The 21497-nt window shown below is 35.1% G+C and overlaps 2 protein-coding genes across 2 annotated transcripts in view; one reads left to right on the forward strand and one right to left on the reverse strand.

Moving 5' to 3' along the window:
• LOC135080264 (hemicentin-2-like) overlaps positions 1–21497 on the reverse strand; it is a gene marked incomplete at its 3' end in the record, with an annotated part of 312023 nt that overhangs the window by 175357 nt on the left and 115169 nt on the right. The window lies entirely within an intron of this gene.
• Positions 1900–21207, forward strand: LOC135079750 (putative transporter SVOPL). Its single transcript, XM_063974357.1, has 10 exons — positions 1900–2006; positions 10469–10699; positions 11345–11507; positions 11869–12050; positions 12474–12658; positions 17464–17645; positions 17974–18133; positions 18600–18874; positions 20555–20682; positions 21104–21207. The coding sequence occupies exons 1-10, from the start codon at positions 1970–1972 to the stop codon at positions 21145–21147; spliced, it is 1587 nt and encodes a 528-aa protein (XP_063830427.1). The 5' UTR covers positions 1900–1969; the 3' UTR covers positions 21148–21207.

Below are 21497 nucleotides of genomic sequence, written 5' to 3' on the forward strand. Positions count from 1 at the left end.
ACTGAACCGATTTTGATGAAATGTGGCATAGAGATAGTTCGAGTCCCGGGAAAAGACATAGGATAGTTTTTATCCCGGTTTTTTAAACAGGGACGCGCGCGATAAAGTTTTTCTGTGACAGAAAAACTTTATCGCGCGCAAATCCCACGCGGGCGAAGCCGCGGGCGGATTAGTTAATATTTTGTAAATGGATGAAACATCGAATTCTACATAACTTAATTTACATGACAATAGATTTCGTAATCGTTCTCCTTGTAGTAAAATATCCGTTTCTACAATCCTAAAGGTTAATCTACATACATACACATAAAAAATCTTATTACGATTCTGAACTGAAAAAAATCTTTTCAAAATTTCTAAATTGTGTAATTTATAAAGCTGAAGTGGCAATGTGCAGTGCAGGGCACATAGTACCTACGCAGAACTGACGGTCCATGGAGCAGCAAGGTTCTGGAGTGGTGGCCACGTACTGGAAAACGCAGCAAGGGACGTCCACCCACAAGGTGGCAGGAAGGCGCTGGATGCAGGCCGCTACCAACCGGGCGATGTGGAAATCATTGGGTAAGGCCTATGTTCAGCAGTGGACGTCCTGTGGCTGAAATGATAATGATGATGAATTTCTAAGTAACTATTTACGCTAAAGGCAAAGTGACGTTTTGTGCGAACTAAGTATTGCGCAAAGAACACGAAAAGATAAATTATCTCCAAATTAAAATATGATACACGTATAATTATTATTATGTCAAAATTATTATACACGTGTCTACAAACACAATGAAGGAAGTGCTTGATAAATTTTATCTTGAAGTTTGCCCAACAAGTTTACTTCCATCTTATCTTGAACTGTGTAATTTGTAAAATAATTTAAGAGGAATTTGTACAAGATACTGTGAGAAAATAGATCTAAATAAAATTGGTGAACTAAGGCCTGCTGCTATTCACACAATTACGGAGTATGGTGAAATAATTAAATTGATGAAAATACAAATCCATTAAAATTTGATTCCCGCCTTAGGCAGTTAGATTTTTTCAAGAAATAATTTTGGGAATAAAAAATACTGAACATGGTCACAAAATAGAGAACAACGTCTCAACAAAAGTAAAAGACAGCTGGTAGACCTGGATAAAAAATCGGGAGTTAGTGCTTTGTGGTATTTCTTAGGTTTACATCCAACATTCAATGATCACAGACTTGACGATGATGATGAATAATAAAATAAAAGAATAATTTTCGAAAAAAATAATGTACCTTTTATGTAGAAAGAAGAATTTTGTTTATGTTCATACTTCGCTGCTTGCTTCGAGTCTGGTATGAACCAGACAAAACACATTCATGTACACAACAAAATTAGGTACAGACGTGCTGAGCTGACTGTCGATCTGATATGAGACATTCGTTGCAAAATTGCTCTTATCACAACTACACAAGTCGCCATTTGATTTTGATTACATTTACAAAATTTACACGTCCTTTTGGCGCAGACTATACGCATGCTACGTCACGTACAGTCAGCGTCAAATAGTTCGTGACACCGAAAGTGGCCAAAAAGTTGTCAAAAACCTTATTTCAATTGTAACAAAGACGTGTTGCGGACTTTTCAGCTACTTTGGGTGTCTCGAGGGCACAAAAGCGCGCGGCAGGTCGCCCATGCATTGGACTGATCAGGTCAAAACTGCACTCAATGGTCCACTCCACGAGTGCACAAGAAAGGCTGCAATGCGGGAGGAATGGCGATGGATTGTGAAGCTTGCCACCAAACTAGGTGTGACGACCACAACCACTCTGGCAAGAGGGTAGTGACGAAGAAGAAAAACTATTGACACCGACTGTACGAGATGCGTTCGCGCATAAAATAAAACGCGTGCTACTTTATCAATTGGATCAGTACGTTATAGCTTCAACGCGATGAAGCATGGTGATAATAATTTAAGCATTGTGATGGAAAATTGAACTAAATTATACAACAAAATGAGTGAAGTGAATTTACAAGCCTTAGCCGACACAGGTGCGGTCTGTTTACTAATTTGCATAACAACTTAAGTAAATGATGAGCAGAGTTAATTACGTTATTCTATTGATTAAAACATCTTAATGACAAGGGTCACAATTATGTGAACAGAATACTGAAAGATTTTAGTTTTAAAGGCTCTATTAGCGCGTAGTAGTACGGCATTTCGTATTCAAAATTACTTTCATAAAACCAAATATATAAAAAAGGTTTTGATTAAAGGATTTGATTTAAAATATGTAAGTATCTAAGATTTCAAGACATTAATCACAAACGTTAAATCGTCTAAGTAGACATCAAAATAAGAAAAACTGTATTTAAATAAAAAAAGATGTAAGCTTTCAAAAAATATATTTATCGGATGGGAAATACAAAACACCTTTTATTTTAAAATAATTTACGGTCTAATATTCTATCAATAATGAGGATTCCAAATCAAGAAAACTCAAAAACAATATTAAATTCACTGTTGCAATATGGAACAAAAATAAATAAATTACCGTAATAAAAACAAGAGCAAACCTGTTTGTTTACATTAAACGCCGTTTCATCTTCCGTTCCAAGAATCAAAACAATTAAAACAACTCCAAGATGAATTGCTACGATCCAAAAACATTTCCCGAATACAAATTCAAATTAAAGCGTATACCCAGGATTGTTGACGAGCCTCCCTGTGAAATTTCCAATAACGTAAACGAAGACAACCAAAGCGTAGGTACTTCACAAAATAACTTCCCATCTCGACTCGGGTACATGTCTAGTGTAATTTGGCATCGCAAAGTCTTGGAACTCCGTCTCGGCGTCGCCCCGAAGCTTAAATTTCTCCTCTTGTTTTAACAAATACTCCTCAACATACGCCTCCCGCCAGCATCTCTCCTCACTTTTATGTTTATTAGGAAAATCTCTGCCATAAATCCGGAACCATAGTGAATCCTCTTTTACAATTCTATGGAGCCTTTTACAACATTCAGATATATTCAATACATCTCTGACAGCCAAACTCAGGAGTATTTTATGAATAATATCGTCTGGGAGACCGAAAAGATTCGCGCTCGGGAATTTATGGTAGTTCAATATGGTGCCTTTCACTGGATTTACAATTTTATCCTTGAAATCTATGAAGAGCTCGTTTAAATTTGTGAAATGCGACGGGATTCCGAGCGGTGAGATATGAATAAACTTGTTCAATTTCACACACAGTGAGTAAGCGTGTTTGTAAAGTTCTGGTATTGTAGCAATGATCAGTATGGTGTCGTTTATGGGACAGGCGATGATCTTCAATGGCATGTCCTGGAATCCGTTGAGGACAAAACTGCCTTCGTGTATAACATTCTTGGATTTTTTAGTAACCATGTAGTCTATGATGTTGATAGATCCGCTGTCGACATTTTTAAGTAGTAGGAAGTCGTTTTCTTTCATTGCAATGAGCAATAAAGCGAAAAAGAGGTCCCTTTTCAAATAGTCTGGTTTGACTAAAGCCTCTATTAGAGGGTCCATTATTTGGCGAAACTGAGGCGAATCCTCCGTCATGTTGCAGTTGGTGTATTTTTGTTCCATTTCTTGGAATTTGTTGTTTAAATCACATTTTTTGGATGATTTTTGTTTGGACAAAATGACACAATGATTTAGTAATAATGACAGCATGACATCTCAAGTCATTATATTTTTTTAATTTTACGCGCCCATCATTGAGATTTTTTTTTTTCAGCAAGTTGGAAAAAAGTATTTATTGACACGCGAAGCAATAAGTCCAGTTAAATTAAAATTAATATAAGTAAGTAATTTTTGAAAAACTACTATAAAAATACCTATCTATTTGATATAAATTTTATTGGATAAAATACTGTGTTAATAAACAAATCTGTTAGATTTAATTAACAAATTATTTTATCAACTAAAATATCACCTGAATTTGTGTTGTGAATACGCGGAGTATAATTTAATTTTATGGGTTCGTCAATCAAATCATTCGCCTATGAATGATCCGCCACTTAATTTCATGTTTTAATTTCAATTTCAAATGATTTTAGATTATTCATAAACATTTTCATGAATATTTTAACTTTTTGCGAAAATATGAGAAAGAGAGACAGTTCAATCAAATTAATAATAGTCCAGTCAATGAATGCCTTAACGACGGTGTAGAGAGAAATCCGTGGAACACAATTTCTGACCTCGGGACTTTATTTAGCCTAGTTAGGTGGTGAACATAGCAAAAGTCCCCGCCCTTAGCCCCTTAGCTGAAGTCAGAAATTGTGTTCTACAGTTTTCCATCTATAATGCTTTATTGAATGGACTATAACATTATCAAGCTGTATTAATATTTTTACTCGTTTGCGCAACATTTTTATTTCAAACTGTGCTCCTATTATTTGCAGCATGATAGTGCCTTCCTCGATAAATGGGCTAAATAACTCAATAATAATCACCGGTCAACAAAAAAAATATTTTTTTTTGCGCATGGATTTTACTTATTATATTCTGATTATATAACCTAATTTATATAAAAAAGTGCGATTACAAATCGAAAATATTTGCTTTTGAAGAAGTTATAGCGATTTGAATTTTCCATCTTCATAGTAGAATGTCTCTAAAGATGCACGTCACATTCTCATTGGGATACATTTATAGATAATTATGGGGGCTTATTCGCAAGAACAGGAGGCACGCTTCCGTCAAAATATAGTGAGATTTGAGACACGACGTTACCAAGGCCAGTATCCTGAAAGCATGATAGGGTTAGGTTTTTATGAGAAAAATCTTCTATGGAACATGACAGGGAAGTAGAACTTTTCATTTTTAATAAATATTTGGACTCTATTTTAAAACATCTCTTGTGAGAATGAATCTTAAATGATTGTTTAGTATGTTTTAATAATAAGAAAGAATGAAAGAAAGAAAGAAATAAAAATATTTGGCAACAAATTGAATCATCTCTATGTCCATGTTTCATACATTCATTGATATGCATTTTTTCTATTTTTTACACATAAAAGCAAATTCAGAACATTTTTTTGTTGCTATTCTTATTTCTAGGTATTAAAGCAATAAAAATAAGCTATGCATAACCCGTGCGCAAAAATACTGTAGACAGTTGTAATTTTTCAAATCGGACTTGTAGTTCCTGAAATTAGCAAGTTCAACCAAACAAACAAATTTTTCAACTTCATATTATTATGTATGCCTTTGATAAACAGATTTCGTGGAAAACGCTTAATTAATTAATTTTGTAAGTAGATATCTCGTCATTCAATCATACAACTTTACAGAGATCTTATCTAATAAACAAACAAATAGTAAAACTGAGCGTTTTGATAATTTAAATGTTTTACAAATTAAGATAAAGTTATATTTACTGACTTTCGCTCGCGGAAAAAACCCTCAGTAGCTATTATGTGTTAGCTAGATTTTACAATTCTTCCTTGATAGACAGACTGACTAGAGGATGGAGAAAGTTGCTAAAATTCAAAAGACTAGGACCGTTAGATGAAACAGAAGAAGGCTGATTATAAAGCATTGTACTCGAATGGATATTCGTAAGGCCCCGGCCAATAAGTTATTTTATTGCACCGCCTTAGTCAGAGAATGCCACCTGGCATTAAGTCCGCCACTGTACGTACAGTCTTTTTGTGCAAAAGTATAAATAACTAAATAAGTTAAAATATTGACGAAAGATATTCTGAATTTTTAGGTCTACATTGATAGTTCCTTACAAAACTTCTTTACGCAAATTCGACAGATGAAAATGTTCACAGCCATTTCTTGAAATTACCATTTTCAACAATGATTATCGTGAAAAATTTGGAAAACATCCCCCTCCTGGTAAAGTATGCCCTTTCAAGGCAAAAGCACTGATCTACAGATGACCAAACCTATTTTTAATTAGTCAGAGATGCCCAAAATATTCGGGTAAAAATATTTTTTTTTATCCACAACGAGGAAGCTCTTGGCCTGTATCTCACCTGATGGTAGGTAAGTGACGATCAGGCCGAAGGTGGAAGCGAGCTTCACCCGGAATCCTCAACCACGGAGGAACTGGCTATCTTACCTCTAACTGTCGGAACACAATAATGCTGTTAACATTGTTGTTATGGCGACAGACTTAGGTAAGATGGTGGTAGCTAGCCAGGCGGACTATATTACTAAACAGTATCTACTACTGTTTGTACAAATGTGTATTCGTTATGTAAAGTAGTTTATTATCATAGCGTACGTTTATGATTACACTGGTCAACACTGAAAAATTTTCCAGAGATTTTTTGTTTGTTTTCAGTAAAATGAAGTGCGCTAATTACGAAAACACCATTGGTTTCTTTCTAGCAGCTCTAGTTTTCATTTTATACCCAAGTTAAAAATTATTACAAAAATACGATTTTTTACGTACTTTATTTAAAACAGCAACTGTGGTTGAGGAAAAAAATGTCTTTTATTAGATTTTCTTGAATGCTGTGCCTGTATCAGATCCCGACGAAGATTCCAGCAGTAATTGGCCATCATATGTATGTCCCATTTGCCTTGGTAACGTTTTTCCAAAGTGCGAATATCTTGGTGAAAACTTTTACCTTCCATCTCCAAGGTTATCAGGAAATCGATCCAAATGAGAATGTAAATAATGCAGTTTAATGCTCATGTTACATCCTTAGTCTTTCAAATTAGACAACATAATATTAATTAATTGGAAATCGTTGTCTGATTAATGATTCCGAAGAAAATTTGGAATAACTAAAACGAAACATTTTCCAGGTTCGCTTTTCAAGTTCGTTCATAGATTCCACTAAGGTTGGGTCTTTTATCAGTTGTCTATGCTGTGGTCCATCGAAAATGCCTGCTTTCAACTTTTCATTGTTCAGTCTAGTATTTTTTTTTTGACAGATAAGCAAAACATTTGTCATCTTTATTGAGGGCTTTTACAAACTGCTTTAATATCAAGTTTTATATGGAGTAGTGGCAATAAAGTTCGGTCTTGATGAACTAAAGGTCGATTTATTACATTTTGCTTAGCAGCAGTTACTGACTCCCTCAGTAGCCACACTTTTTGAGTCCAATGTTTGTTATTGTCGCGGCTGTCCCATAAACATATGAAACATGAATACTTAATATAACCTACCTGTTGTCCTAAGCGAAAATTCACTATTTTCAAATCTACACAGATTTTCCAGCTATGCTCTTCATACTTCAGTTTTTCCAACACCAAAGAAATGTTAAGATAAAAGTAGTTAAAAAACGCATATTTAACGAAGGCCGTGATCGATTTACGATACTTTGCGAAGGTATATCGAGCCTTTACCGCCAAATTATCGTAAGCGACACTTTTGTCAAAAAACCGTTTTTTATCGATTCTAGTATTTTAAACCGTAACGGACCCATCCCTGTTGGTGTTTCCCGCCAAAAAAAAACCGTTACAAAGTTACAGCAAGTGCTAAAATTATCGTGAATACACATTTTTTTTAAAACTTAACGTAAGCGACACATGCATTTTATCGCAAGCGACCGCACTTGTTATCGCAAGCGACATTAGCGCTTCACTGTGGGCGTTTACTAATAAACAAACCTGTTGTTTATATCCGCAAAAGTTCTGATGCAATTAGAGATTGCAATCGAATATTCGAATATTCGAATTTTTAATTTCAAATTAGTATTCGAATAGTAAATTAACATGTATTCGAATATTCAAATATTACAAAAATAAACAGAAAAGATAGAAAAAAGACGACTTAGTGTTTGCAAATGCAGTCGGAAGCATCAAATACATATCACCAACTAAAAAAACTAGTCATTGATGTTACCGACTGCATTTGTGAACACTAAGTTGTCTTGTTTCTACCTTTTCTGTTCATTTTTACGTAGTTGTGTTTCTTTCGCTACTTTGATACACATAGTATAAAAGAGGCGATAGAGCGTAACCAAGGTTCCAAATAACTTGAAAGAGACAACTCTATTGATCAAAGTCAGCTGACGATGCTGAAGACGGAGGACGGTAACGTCAACAAAAGCCGAGGTTCTGGGTGAGATCGAAAAGATCTATGGACAGCTATATACCTCCCAACCTATTAATAGCTCAGCAACAGACGCAAGAGATAGGTTAACGCGACACTATACCAAAGACATCCCGTATATCAGCCTATACGAGATTGGGAAGGCTCTCAAACAGCTAAAGAACAACAAGGCACCAGGTGATGACGGCATAACCTCGGAGCTTTTGAACGCAGGTGGAACACCGAAACTCGTTCAGAGACTCTTTAACTCCGTCTTACTTCAGGGAACAATGCCAGAGGCATGGGATAGAAGCGTGGTGGTGCTCTTCTTGGACTATGAGAAGGCCTTTGATTCGATCGAGACTTAAGCAGTGCTGCAGTCTCTCAGACTATTGGTATATCGAAGTGCTGAAATGCCTGTACAGAAACGCTACCATGTCGGTCCGAGTACAGGAGCAAAGCACAAGGGTGATTCCTCTGCGGCGAGGCGTGAGGTAGGTAGATGTTATATCTCCGAAACCGTTGACCTCTGAATTGGAAGACGCTTTCAAGCTCCTTGAATGGAAAGTATTCGGCATAAATACCTATTAATGGCAAATACATCACTCAGCTGCGGTTTGCTGACGATATTGTGATCATGGCAGAATCGCTTGAAGACCTTGGCACAATGCTCGAAGACTTTAATCGAGTCTCCCAACAGGTAGGCCTTCGGATGATAATGGACAAAACGAAGCTTGTCCAACGTCCATGTTTCGGTTAGAACTCGATTCTCGAGACTGTTGACTGTTGACAAGTATGTTTACCTCTGACAAACGATTCGGCTAGGAAGATCAAATTTTGAGAAAAAGGTAAAGCGCTGGATACAGGCCGGTGCCAACCGGTCATTGTGAAAGTCATTGGGGGAGGCGTATCTTCAGCAGTGGAAGTCCTATGGCTGAAATTATGATGATGATGAGAATTTTATAACTGTTTTAACAACTTTATTGTTAAATAGTTAAAACATGGTTCTTAAAGCAATAAAACCAGCAATAAAAACATTGATATTTTAAGTGCTTTTTATTTTTTGAAAGTATTCGAATAATATTCGAATATCACTAAAAATTTTTTCGAATATTCGAAATAGAAAACAATTGAATATTTGCAATCTCTAGATGCAATAAGTGGTTGAATAAGTGGTGTTATTTGATTTGTACAAGAAGAAATTTCTCATGAATAAATAATTTTTGATTATTATGTGGATATTTCATTTAAAAACCTTTTAAAATGCCTATTTACTTAACAATTATAATTTCTTGGACATAGTAATTTTGATAGGTAATGTTATCGTAAACGCCCGAATATCTATAGACTGTGACAGCAAAAATATTGTATGCGCCATAAATGGCATAAATACTCATTATTTTTGTTTTATTTTCAGTCATTATTTAAATCCCTAAAAATCATTAACGTATGTCATTTTTCTTGTTATTAGCACACTTCTGATTAAAAATATTTAAAAAAAACCTTCTCCTGTAAAATTTGGTTTTTGTCGGTTGCGCTAAAATGGCGGTAAAGGCTCGATATAAGCCACAAATAATACAAAAACTATTTGGATCGTTTAAACAACGTCTTTCCTTCGTAGCCATTGTTTTAATTGCGATTTTTTTTAATGTACCCGTTTAAATTTGACGAATAATGCTCCGTCACCTTCAATGCGGGTAGAATGAAAAATCTCGAAAACTAGAGCTGCTACGCAAATTCTGGTGTGATTTTTGAAATTAGCACACCATAATACTTGAAACATAATAATAATATTCTTGGAAAATTTTAAAAAGTTTAAATTTGTTGGGCAGTGTTATCATTCCGTTATTAGCACGAGTGTTACTGAAGTTAGTATTATTTTAATGTGTTTTTACAACTAAGGTCAAACCCTAATAAATCAGACTCGGATGACTTTATTTGATTAAAAGTCTACATTGGTCTAGAATCTTGGTGAAATATCCAAGTTGAGAATTTGTGAAAAAGTTCAAAGAAAATGACTGTAGATTAGATTATTTTAAATAGTGTCAGATTTTATTAGCTATCTAGCGCTTAACGTGGGTGGCGAAACCACAAAAATTAATTTCATTTCAAAATTCAGTTTGATCCAAGCACGTTCCCAACAAACTTTTCGATTTTTGTGCCCTACTTTGGAATCCAGGACAGATAAGAGTCCCACTTTCTGACTACTAGATCTCAGAGACATTAGTGACGTCATAAAACATTGTATACCTATTTTTCATCATCATCATCATTTCAACCGTAAGACGTCCACTTCTGAACATAGGCCTCCCCCAATGTTTTCCATGTTGATCGATTGGTAGCGGCCTGCCTATATAGCTATTTTTACTGATGATCAATAAGACTGCGTGAGATTTGCATTTACAAACTCACAATTCACCCTTTGTGAACAATTAATTATCATCCATTTGAAAACACATAAAAGTATTTATCCTTTCCTTTCAGACAATGATCGCATAGAAGCCAAAGCTCCAACACCTATGCAAGAAGTGAATGACGCGTTAAAAAAATGTGGCTTCGGACTCTTCCATATACAAATACTACTCAGCTCATTTTGTGCTTTCGTCAGCGGAATTTTGACAAGCAACACGACGTCGTATCTGTTACCGAGCGCAGAATGTGACCTGAAAATGAATCTAGTCGAAAAGGGACTGTTGAATGCTGTCCCTTACATAGGTAAGCAGATCTGACTGTGTCATTTTTGTTGCAAATTCACCTCTATTACAACTACTCAATATACTACAGTGTTTACCTTCACGTGCTTTACAAACAAAAGCAACTTTTACAGGTTTAGTTTAAAACCAGTAGCGACAGATAATTCGTGTACGCAAAGTGTCCAAAACGTTGACAACACAACCTTATTTCAATTTTATTGCAACAAAGATGTTGCGAAATTTTTGGCTACTTTGGGTGTTACGAATTATTTGCAGCGTCAAATTGTAGGTATTATATTGGGTTATTTTTACCAGTTTTTAACAGTTTCCAAAACAACACGGTTCAAAGTAAGAGTTGTTCATAATTGAGTCGAATATTTCATGATTGGGCAATGCTTTTTTTTTAAATATCCCTGTTATGCCCGCGCCAGTAAAATTAAGCAATCTTCTTCAGAACAATATACAGAATTGGATATTTATGTAACTCTTTAATCTCAATTTCACTTTATAGCCTTTGTTTCTTTAAATCAAATTAATCGGATATTTACAGTATGTACTTGAGGTTAAAAATAAAGCCCGTATAGGAAAGACGCTTTTATACCTTAGCATAATTTAAGAATGATTGGCAGTAGGGTTTCAATTTAGAGTCATTTTTTTGTATTTACAGGCATGCTCTTCTCAACATTAGTGGCGGGCTTCCTCACAGACACCTTCGGGAGGAAAGTCTTCACCTATACAGGATTGGGGGGCTCTTGCTTTTTTATGATTGTCGCTGGAACTAGTCAATCCTATGAAGTTCTAATCACTTCCAAATTCCTAGAGGGTATTCTGTAAGTATATTCAAATTGTATCACATCAAAAGCCCGTTAGCATCATTTAAATAATTCGTATTAATGAAAGAAAAAACTTCTTAATTTCTATAGTTTTAGCTGCGCTAACTGCATTCAGACGCTTCCTATGAACTTCAGAAGATCTTTGGCCCAGTTGGTGGATCTTTGGAGTTTCTTCTGGCCTTTAATAAGTTTTACAATCAGTGATTACCACTCTAGAACTTTTCTGCCCCAACGGTCTTTAATAATTTTATTCTACGAGATGTCTTGGTCACAGCCACTTAAGTTTAGCAATTTTGCTGACTATGCGTTTTTCTTTTCCATAAACAACTAATATTACCTCCTTCACTACCTATTCCAGATTTGCCACATCATTCAGTGCTATGATCACTCTGACGTCAGAGTTCTGCCACAACGGCATCCGTGATCGCGTCGTCATTTGCCAGTCCTCATTCGCGTCAGTGGCGCAGGTTCTCCTCGCGGTTATGTCATGGGGAATCCTGACCAACAACTGGAGGTATACCCTGTTTGATGGGAAAATTGGTGAGAATCCTATTGTTAGTTTCATCAAGAAGTCCCAATTATTTTCCACCTGCTTGATTGAAACTCTTGCTTGGACTGGTTTCATATTTATCTCTCAAATGTGTCCCATGATTGCTTGTAGACTAGTAAACGCCAGATCTACATCATTCATTTTATAAAAGCTGAAAGTTTGTCAGCGTATGCTCCCATTATGGGTTAGAATGTTGGTGCATCATGAAGCTTGAGTCATCGTGGCTTTGGCAGCTACCCTCAAAAGATTGTCTAGCAAGGAATTGGAACTGTCAAAACTGTCTGGCTGATGAGGGAACAACTTCTAATCACTGGTTGGGTTTCATTGGTCTAACTGTAAATCCTTGCTATACAGTGGTGGAACGATCGATGGGATTAGAGTCATAGAAAATCATGTAATTCGTATTTTTTTAGTCCTCAACACCTGGAACTTCTACCTCTACCTCATGTCTCTGTGGTCTTTCACCGCCTGTATTTTATACATATTCGTGCCCGAAAGCCCTAAGTTCATGGTAACGCAAGGAAAATATGCAGAAACTAGAGCCATCCTCACCAAGATATACAGGATGAACAATAGAAAAGCAGAAGATCAGTCTCCGGTGAGCTTATGACATAGTTAGTAATTTGAACTATTTTAATTATAAATTTTTTTTCTAAGTAGAAATTACTAATAGTCCCGTTACCCCCTCGTACTAAGCTAAAAACATTTTTTTACGAGTCAGATCACTACAATGGTCAAGCAGTGGCAAGTTTCGAACCCGCGTTCCTCAGATGTCGAGTCAGCCAGTTCGACCCCTTCACCGTTCGGCTATCGTGGTTTCTACTTAACTATAATATCACTCAATTATTGTTATTACTCTAGTAAAACGTTTGTGTAACTAACATTTAATTTTACTGTAGTTAGAATTCAAACACATGCCAATAGCTGTTATAGTTCGGTTCATGAACTACCGAGCCAAGCGTAAATAATTTTCTTTTGTAAAATAAACAGCTGTGGTTGTTTGAAGGCCAATAACATCTCAGGATTAACATATTCTACACATGATTAATTTACTCTATGTAAATAAAGTTGTTAAAACAAAATGAAATAATCTAATAAGTAACACATACACATATATAAACATAATCTAAATATAATTAATTATATATAAACATAATCTAATAAGTAATACTGATACTTAGCTACGACGTGTTTTCAAACGCTCCGTGTAAATTAATCCAGTTATATAGGATAAAGTGAAACAATGTCAATAAAAGTTACATTAGTGTGTGCAGTACTTAAAACCAAGCCGAACTGTGAAAAACAACGACTATACGTGTGATATTGTGAACGTAATCTCTAAAAACGTTTTACAAAAACTCAAGTGAGACTTTTAACTTGTACGTTTTGTGACGGTGGAAGACAAAAACAACAAATTTACATTACTACGCGCAAGAACTAGAGCACTATTACGCAGCAACCTGACCCATAATTTCGACACACTGACTGTAAGAACTGATAGCCGAGTTGTACAAAACGCGTTCACCAAGAACGGATTCCAAGGATTGAGCGTTCGAACCTCGGCTGAGACAAAAAAAAAAATATTTTTGTTTTTTGTTTGGGATTCTGTTTTGGTATATATTTTCTTTGTTATTGTTTTTATTTTATTATATTGACAAAAACAAAATGACTCTGAAATGCAAAGAATGTAAAAAAGTCATTACTCACAGACGCAATTTAACTTGCTCCAACTGTAAGAACACATATCACATTAAATGTGCAAATGTTAATGAAAATGTATTCTATCTAATGTCGCCGCAAAGAAGAACAAACTGGAAATGTCAAATATGTACAGAAAAGACATCGAAAGCCATCTTGATCTCAAAGCGAAGTACTCCAAAACTGGCACAAGGACGAACACAAAAGCAAACGGAAAAATCGACAGAAAATAAGAATGCATCACAAAACCCCAAACTTTCATACAATATCTCAACTGAAAACTCTTTTCAGTCGTTAAGCGATGAAGAAGATTTCTTTAATGAATCAACATTAAATAGCTGCAGTCATCTAAGTCGAAGTTGCCCTGATCTGGGACTAGATATAAATGACTTAGAAACACTAAAAGAAAAAAATCAAGATTTGGAAATAAAACTTCAAATAGCTGAGAATGAAATTGAGCAACTAATGTCTGAAAATGGAACATTAAAAAACCAATTAGAAGAATACAAGCTGAAAATACATACACTAACTGAAATTTGTAAAACTACGGATAAAAAACGTTCATCAAGTAAAGATCGGACAAGTATTAATCGAACTATACTAGAAAATACTGGAAGAACGCCACTAAATTCTCTCGAGCTAAAACACCCAGAACATGGATCAATTGATTATCTCGTCAACCAAAGGCCGGCAAATATTCAGCCAACCTACGCTGAAAAAGAAACACAAATACTCGATAAAAAATCTGATCAAGAAAAAAATATTTCGACTAGTCACAACAACAAAAAAGAACTCTGCAACGTCATGCCCCCAGTCAATCAGATACCTACACCTCGCAAAATACACATATTTGGTACTCAACAGTGCACTGGTCTGGCGGCAAGAATGACCGATTTGAGGAAAAACGGCCCATATGAAAAATATAGTATATTTTCAACCATAAAAACATACGCACCTACTGAAGAGGTTTTGAAGGGACTTGATACATTAAACTTGAACCCAAAGGATATAGTAATCCTATGTGTTGGTGAAAACGACTGTAATCCTACTAAAATATCTATTAAGTTAACCGTTGCACTAGAAAAATATCAAAATAACACAGTTATTGTATTAAACTTACTGCAAAATAAATATCTTAACACTAATTTATTGAATAGAAATATTCAGATAATATGCAGTAATTTTAAAAATTGTATTTTCTTTAATATACAAACTGTTACTGAAAACTCTTTTAACGAAACTGCTAAACCAAATTACCAAAACAAAATATACAAAGGAAATTAAAAACATGGTTCGTATTTAGGAGAGATTTTAGTCAAGACAATATGAGAAAATTCGCTGAAGCGATCTCATCTCTCTCATGGATTGACGTTTATGATGCCACTGATGTAAATAAGTCTTTTAATATATTTCATGAAACTTTGATTCTATTTTTTGAATTATGCTTTCCTAAACTAAAAATTAAGATGGACCATAAAAAAAAAGGTAATAAGTGGATAACCGTAGGTATAAAAAAGTCATGTGTCTCAAAACGTAAACTGCGCTTTAAATACTATGCAAACTCTAATACTCTTAACAAAAGAAAATATCAAAATTACTCGCGTATTCTAAAAAAATGTATAAGCAAATCACAAAGGCTGACAAATGAATTATACCTTAAAAAAAGTAAAAACATATGTAAATCGACATGGAATATAGTTAAATCATTCGAGCAGACAGACACTGATAACAATAATAAGTATATAAATAAAATAAAACATAATAACACTCTGACATTGAATCCTATTGACATCTGTAATCATTTTAATAAATTCTATATTGACATGACCAACAAATCGACAAAATCTAAATTACCATCTGCTCATACCAATATCCAACCGATAGCTGCAAGTATTTTTCTCTACCCGTCTACAAGTGATGAAATATTTAAAATAATTAATTCTCTCAAAAATACAGCTTCAGTGGGATACGATGAATTTCCTACAAAAATCTTGAAATATTGTGCTAGAATTTTATGTGATGTCCTGAGTCACCTAGTAAATCAATCAATTACAGAGGGCAGTTTTCCTGAAAAACTGAAATTGTCGGTCATATATCCCATACATAAAAAAGATGAAAGAGATAAAATGGATAACTATAGACCAATTGCTTTAATACCCGTGTTGGCTAAAGTTTTTGAAAAAGCATTGCATACAAGGATCTATAAATTTCTCGAAAAACACAACATTTTAACTAATAGACAAAATGGATTTCGTAAGGGTAAATCCACTACGCTTGCAACTTTTAACTTAATAAAAAACGTAACAGAGTGTATTGATAAAGGTATAGATGCTACAGCTATATTTTTTGACATGAGCAAGGCATTTGACTTTGTTTCTCATGAAATTCTCCTGAAAAAATGCGACAAATATGGTTTAAGAGGCACGGCACTTGATTGGCTTAAATCTTATCTTCATAATCGCCGCCAATACGTACAAGTCAAATCTTTAAACACTAGCAAAGAAGAAACAAATTCAAAATCCATAGTTTCTGTGAACAATGTTGGCGTTTCACAGGGAACTATCTTGGGGCCACTGTTGTTTATAATCTATATAAATGACTTACCTACAGTAACTGATCATCATTGTTATCTGTTCGCTGATGATATATCAGTAGTAATATCAAGATGCCACTCTCAAAATTACAACAAAGACATTAACAATACTGTTACGCATATAGTTAATTGGCTTGAATGGAATAACCTACATATAAATATTAATAAAACTAAATACCTAAATTTTTACAATCGAAAGCAAAAAGATAATACACTTGACATACTAATTAATGGAGAACATATAACAGAATCGAAAACAGTTAATTTCTTGGGTTTCATTATAGACAATCAGTGTTCCTGGAAACAGCATGTAGAAAAAGTATGTAAAAAACTAAACAGATTTTCTTATGCTCTATGGCGCTTAACGAATCAAATACATCAAAAAGCTGCATTAATGGCGTATCACGGATATGTAGCATCTAATCTCAAATATGGCCTACTACTCTGGGGTAATTCTGTTGATATGCCCAGAGCTTTCATCTCACAGAAACGGTGTATTCGTGCTATATGTAGGGTTTCACCTCAAACTTCATGCAGGCAGTTATTCCCAAAACTAAATTTGCTTTCTCTTCCTTCAATGTACATACTAGACTGCTGTGTTTTCGTAAAAACATATCCACATTTATTTGTGAATAAGGATGACTATGCAGTCAAATCAATAAGGCACAGGGGAAAGCTATTGCTGCCCAAAATGCAAACCCAATTTTATAAAAGGAACTGTTACCCAACCTGCATAAAAATATATAATAAGTTGCCGTACTCACTAACTGAACTTCCTCTTAACATATTCAAAAAGAAATTAACGAATTGGCTAAAAGCTAAATGTTATTATTCTGTAAATGAGTACCTAGAATCTGAAATAGACTTGTAAAAGTTATTAATTAAAAACCAAAATGTAATTTTTTAATGTTATAAATATAATGTTAACAATATTTGCATGCCAGCTTCTGGTGGACTGTGCGGACATCTTAATATTGTAAGAACTTGTAGACCACTTTTCACGCAAATAAACTGATTTGATTTGATTTGATTTGAACAAAAATGAATGTGAAGATATTTTCTAGGAATAAAAACAGAAAGCGAAATAATTAACGAAATAACATTTGTTTCAGTTTAAAGACCTATTTAAAATAGAGAAAGAGAAGCAAAAACTAGAAAAAGTTCAAGAAAATAAAAACAACGGATTCGCCCACCATATTGTCGTGGGCCTTCACAATGTGAAGCCTATGTTCCAAAAACCTTTACTATTTTACCTCATTCTAATATGCTCAATGAATTTTTGTATTATGAATCTGTAAGTACCCCTCCAATGTTTTATGTTTTAAGCTTCAGCCGAATCAAGGCGCAAAATAATAGTAGAAATCTGTCCTAAAACAACCGTGTAAAATTTTAGCATCCATGATTCTTGGCAGTCTATTTCCAATGGCTTCTCATCATCATCATCATCATCATCATCATCTCAGCCATAGGACGTCCACTGAAAATAGACCTCCCTGATGTTTTCCATGTTGCCCGGTTGGTAGCGGCCTGCGTCCAGCGCCTTCCTGCTACTTTTACGATATCGTCGGTCCACCTAGTGGGTCGACGTCTCACTCTTCTAATACTTTAATTTTATATTCCAGGTACAACGTAGTGAGGTTGTGGTTTCCCCAGGTGTCCACAATTGTCGAACACAACAGTTTTATCACAGAGAATGGGGACACTCAAAATCTATGTCAGATGTTGGATACTTATACACATAATCTCGTTGAAACAAGGAATGAGACGGCTGTGTGTATACCTGTAAGTGACAATTTTATTGTAATAATTATAATAGTTACCTTTAATATGAAAGGCCTAGAACATTTAGAAATGACAGGAATGTGAACAAAAAAATTAAAGAACGCAAGGCAAGATGCTATAGCTTCAACCACACCAACGCGTGCAGATCGCCATCGCCGGTGCGATCATAGGCCAATGACAGGTCGCGCAGACTGTCATGGGTCATGCGATCAGATCGAACAGATCAGCGAAAGCTAAAAAGAACTTGTCGACTGTTATATCTCTGCCTGACTCTTTTTCGCCACTGGGTGGGATATTGCTAAGCAAAGGGATTATTTTAGCAGTGTTTTTGTGCCGAATGATTCTTAGTGCTTCTAGGTCACTTGGATGGGTTCGAGTGGGTCTCCAAAAAGTGCGCTTCATTGAGTTTAATCGTAAGCTGTTATTCTTTATACAGTAATTCTTCATACAGTAAATTTTGTTCCAGAAAACCAGTGGTGCCGAGACCTATATCAACAGTATCATCCTCGGATCTGTTTCCATCATACCCTACTTCCTATCAGGGATGCTAGTGACCAAAGTTGGAAAGAAACCGTTGATAATCATAGGCTCGTGTTTAACAGTCGGCATTACCTTGGGGATGAGATGGGCGACGTCTAAAGCTCTCGTTGTCTCACTCTTCGCTACAGACTGTGCTTTGTCACAATCAATGATGAGCTTCAATCAAGCATTCATCATGGAATTCTTTCCGACGACTACGAGGTACGTAACTTTATGTATCTTCATCATCGTCATCATCATCCCCAATTTTCGAAATAAAGAACTAGCCTACACTTATTCTGCATACGAGTATAATAAATCTACGAAAAAGGTCACAGATTGACTAACTCACTCATCACGAAATCTCAGAAACTACAAGTGCTAAGAGTCTTAAATTTTGCATGGGGATTCCTTTTAGAACGTTGGTGCTCATTAAGAGGGGATTTTGAAAAATTCAACTCCTAAAGGGGTAAAACGGCTGCTAGTTTATAATAAATTTCAGAACTAATATTTTTAAATACTTATTTCTAAAGTGAATACTGAATACTAATAAAATTTACATCAACAAATTATATTCTAGCAAAATTTTCATAGTAAAATATCAAGCAATAAGTTCTGAAAGATCATAAATAAATACACTTTTATTCAAGGATTTGTAAATGTGAGCTGAAAATAAATAAATATAAAAAAGTCTCAAGGCAAACTTGAATAGAAGTCCTATCAAAATAATGTGAATGTAAGTACCTACTTGAGTAAGCATGCTATTATGGAAATTTTAAATTAAATATCCCTTTATTCTTCAGGCCAAGTTTGACCTATCGCGTGCCTTGTTAGGGCATTGTTCAGATATAGTGAAAATAAATCAGTATACTTATTTAAAATAATTATATACAAAACTTAAATTAAAAATGTTGACATGTAATATTTCGATTTTTCGACGGCCGTCGGACTTCGTTTTTTTCTGATAATATGACCAACAGATGGTTTGCGCTGCTGTTTTGAGGGTTCAAATTTTGCGCAGATAATTTTAGGGTAGTTTTGTGCCACGAGCAGTTGTGCCTCAAGTTATGGACTTAAAAGCTTTAAAATTACATTATACCTCATCTAACATATTTTTTGTTTTATCTGCACCTATTGTAGGTAGTATTTTTATTTAATATCTAGTTACCAGAGTACATACTCCAGTACAGTAGTACCGGTTGTATAGTTTGAGCCAAAATTTTAATTTTACCGTTCTATTTTGGCTGTGTCCGGTCAAAGGATAACGTGGATTTTAATTTCACCTTGCGGTGCAATGCAGGGTGCCTTATCAAAATCTAGATTTGGAATTTCTTCTTTATTAACTTTAACTTAACGTCCAGCACTTAAAGTTACTAAGTGAATAACAATGTTGAGAATGCTTTGCTTCCACTATTTTAAATGTGACGTCTGTACCTACTATATGTAGGTACAGACGACGGGACGTCAAGCTGAATATTGAGTCATCTTCATCATCATCATCATCATTTCAGCCACAAGACGTCCTCAGCTGAGCATAGGCCTCCCCCAATAATTTCCACTTTTCCACCATTTTCCGTTTATTCACCAGTAGCTTTTGCCCGGGGCTTCACCCGCGTGAAATTTAGTGTCACAGGTCGGCATAAATTATAGCCTATAATGTTAATCTGGGTTACAAACAATAATACTATAAGTTTCAACAAAATCCGTTCAGTAGTTTTTGCGTGAAAGAGTAACAAATATCCAGACATCCAGACATCCAAATTTTTGCATTTATAATATTAGTAGGATTTGTCATTACATACCATAGAATCTTAAGTAATTGTAATGTAGGTGTTACTTTGCAACTAAAATGCTTCTTATTTTTATTTCTTGTATAGAAGTTGACAATGATATTGTTTTCAGGACATTGGCGATCTCAATGATAATGATGATGGGGAGAATAGGCACCCTGGTGGGGAACATTGGATTCCCTGTATTACTGAAGATGGGCTGCGTCATACCTTTCTATAGCTTGGCTGGTGTCATGATATGTACGTTATATGGAGTACTCGTATTAGATATTAATCGTGAATAGTCCTACACAGTGTCAGCCCAAAACTCCGCCACAAGAGTGGCGTTGTCAGCAGCACTCATCAAACCCTCCTGAGTGCAGTTGCTACTCAGGGCACGACGTCAGGTGCTTCATCGACTGGGGAACAAAACCGCACCTGCACTCCATGTTTAAGCCATCCAAGAATCCCCACCTGACCAGATGTCCTTACTATGGCCAACCTGCGTCCGAAGTCTATTTAAAGACTTCCAAGAGATTTGGGCTGACACTGGGTAGGTTTGTTGTCGACACGAAAAGAAGAAGAAGATAAATAGTCCTTGAAATCCTTATTGTCGTAGCCATAGAGATGATTTTTGTAAACCTTACATTCTATTTTCTAATGATGATGTCTAACTTTACAGGTGTGATCTTCATGGCTATGTTCCTACCGACAAAGAAGAAGTAATTTAAGTTCTGAATTAAGTTGACTGTAATTTAATTTTTATTATTATAATTTATTGAAATCATCAAAGTTTTATTTTACTCCCAAAACCTATCCACTTGTGAATTAAGATTTTTCTTACGCCCGTATTCACAAACATTACTATGAGGTAATAGTATCACAGTGCGCGTGGAAGCACAGGGTCATACACGAACCAATCACAGAGCTCTCTTCAAAGCTGTGCGTTCGATTTTCTGCTTCACTTAAGCAAGCATCGTTTGTGAATACGGGTGTTAATAACTGTATCACTTAACCCTATTATTTCTTCAAATCCAGTATGAAATAATTATTATTATCATAAGTCTATTTTAAAC

This window comes from Ostrinia nubilalis, chromosome 17 (genome assembly GCF_963855985.1).
Source record: "Ostrinia nubilalis chromosome 17, ilOstNubi1.1, whole genome shotgun sequence".
NCBI classification, from domain to species: Eukaryota; Metazoa; Arthropoda; class Insecta; order Lepidoptera; family Crambidae; genus Ostrinia; species Ostrinia nubilalis.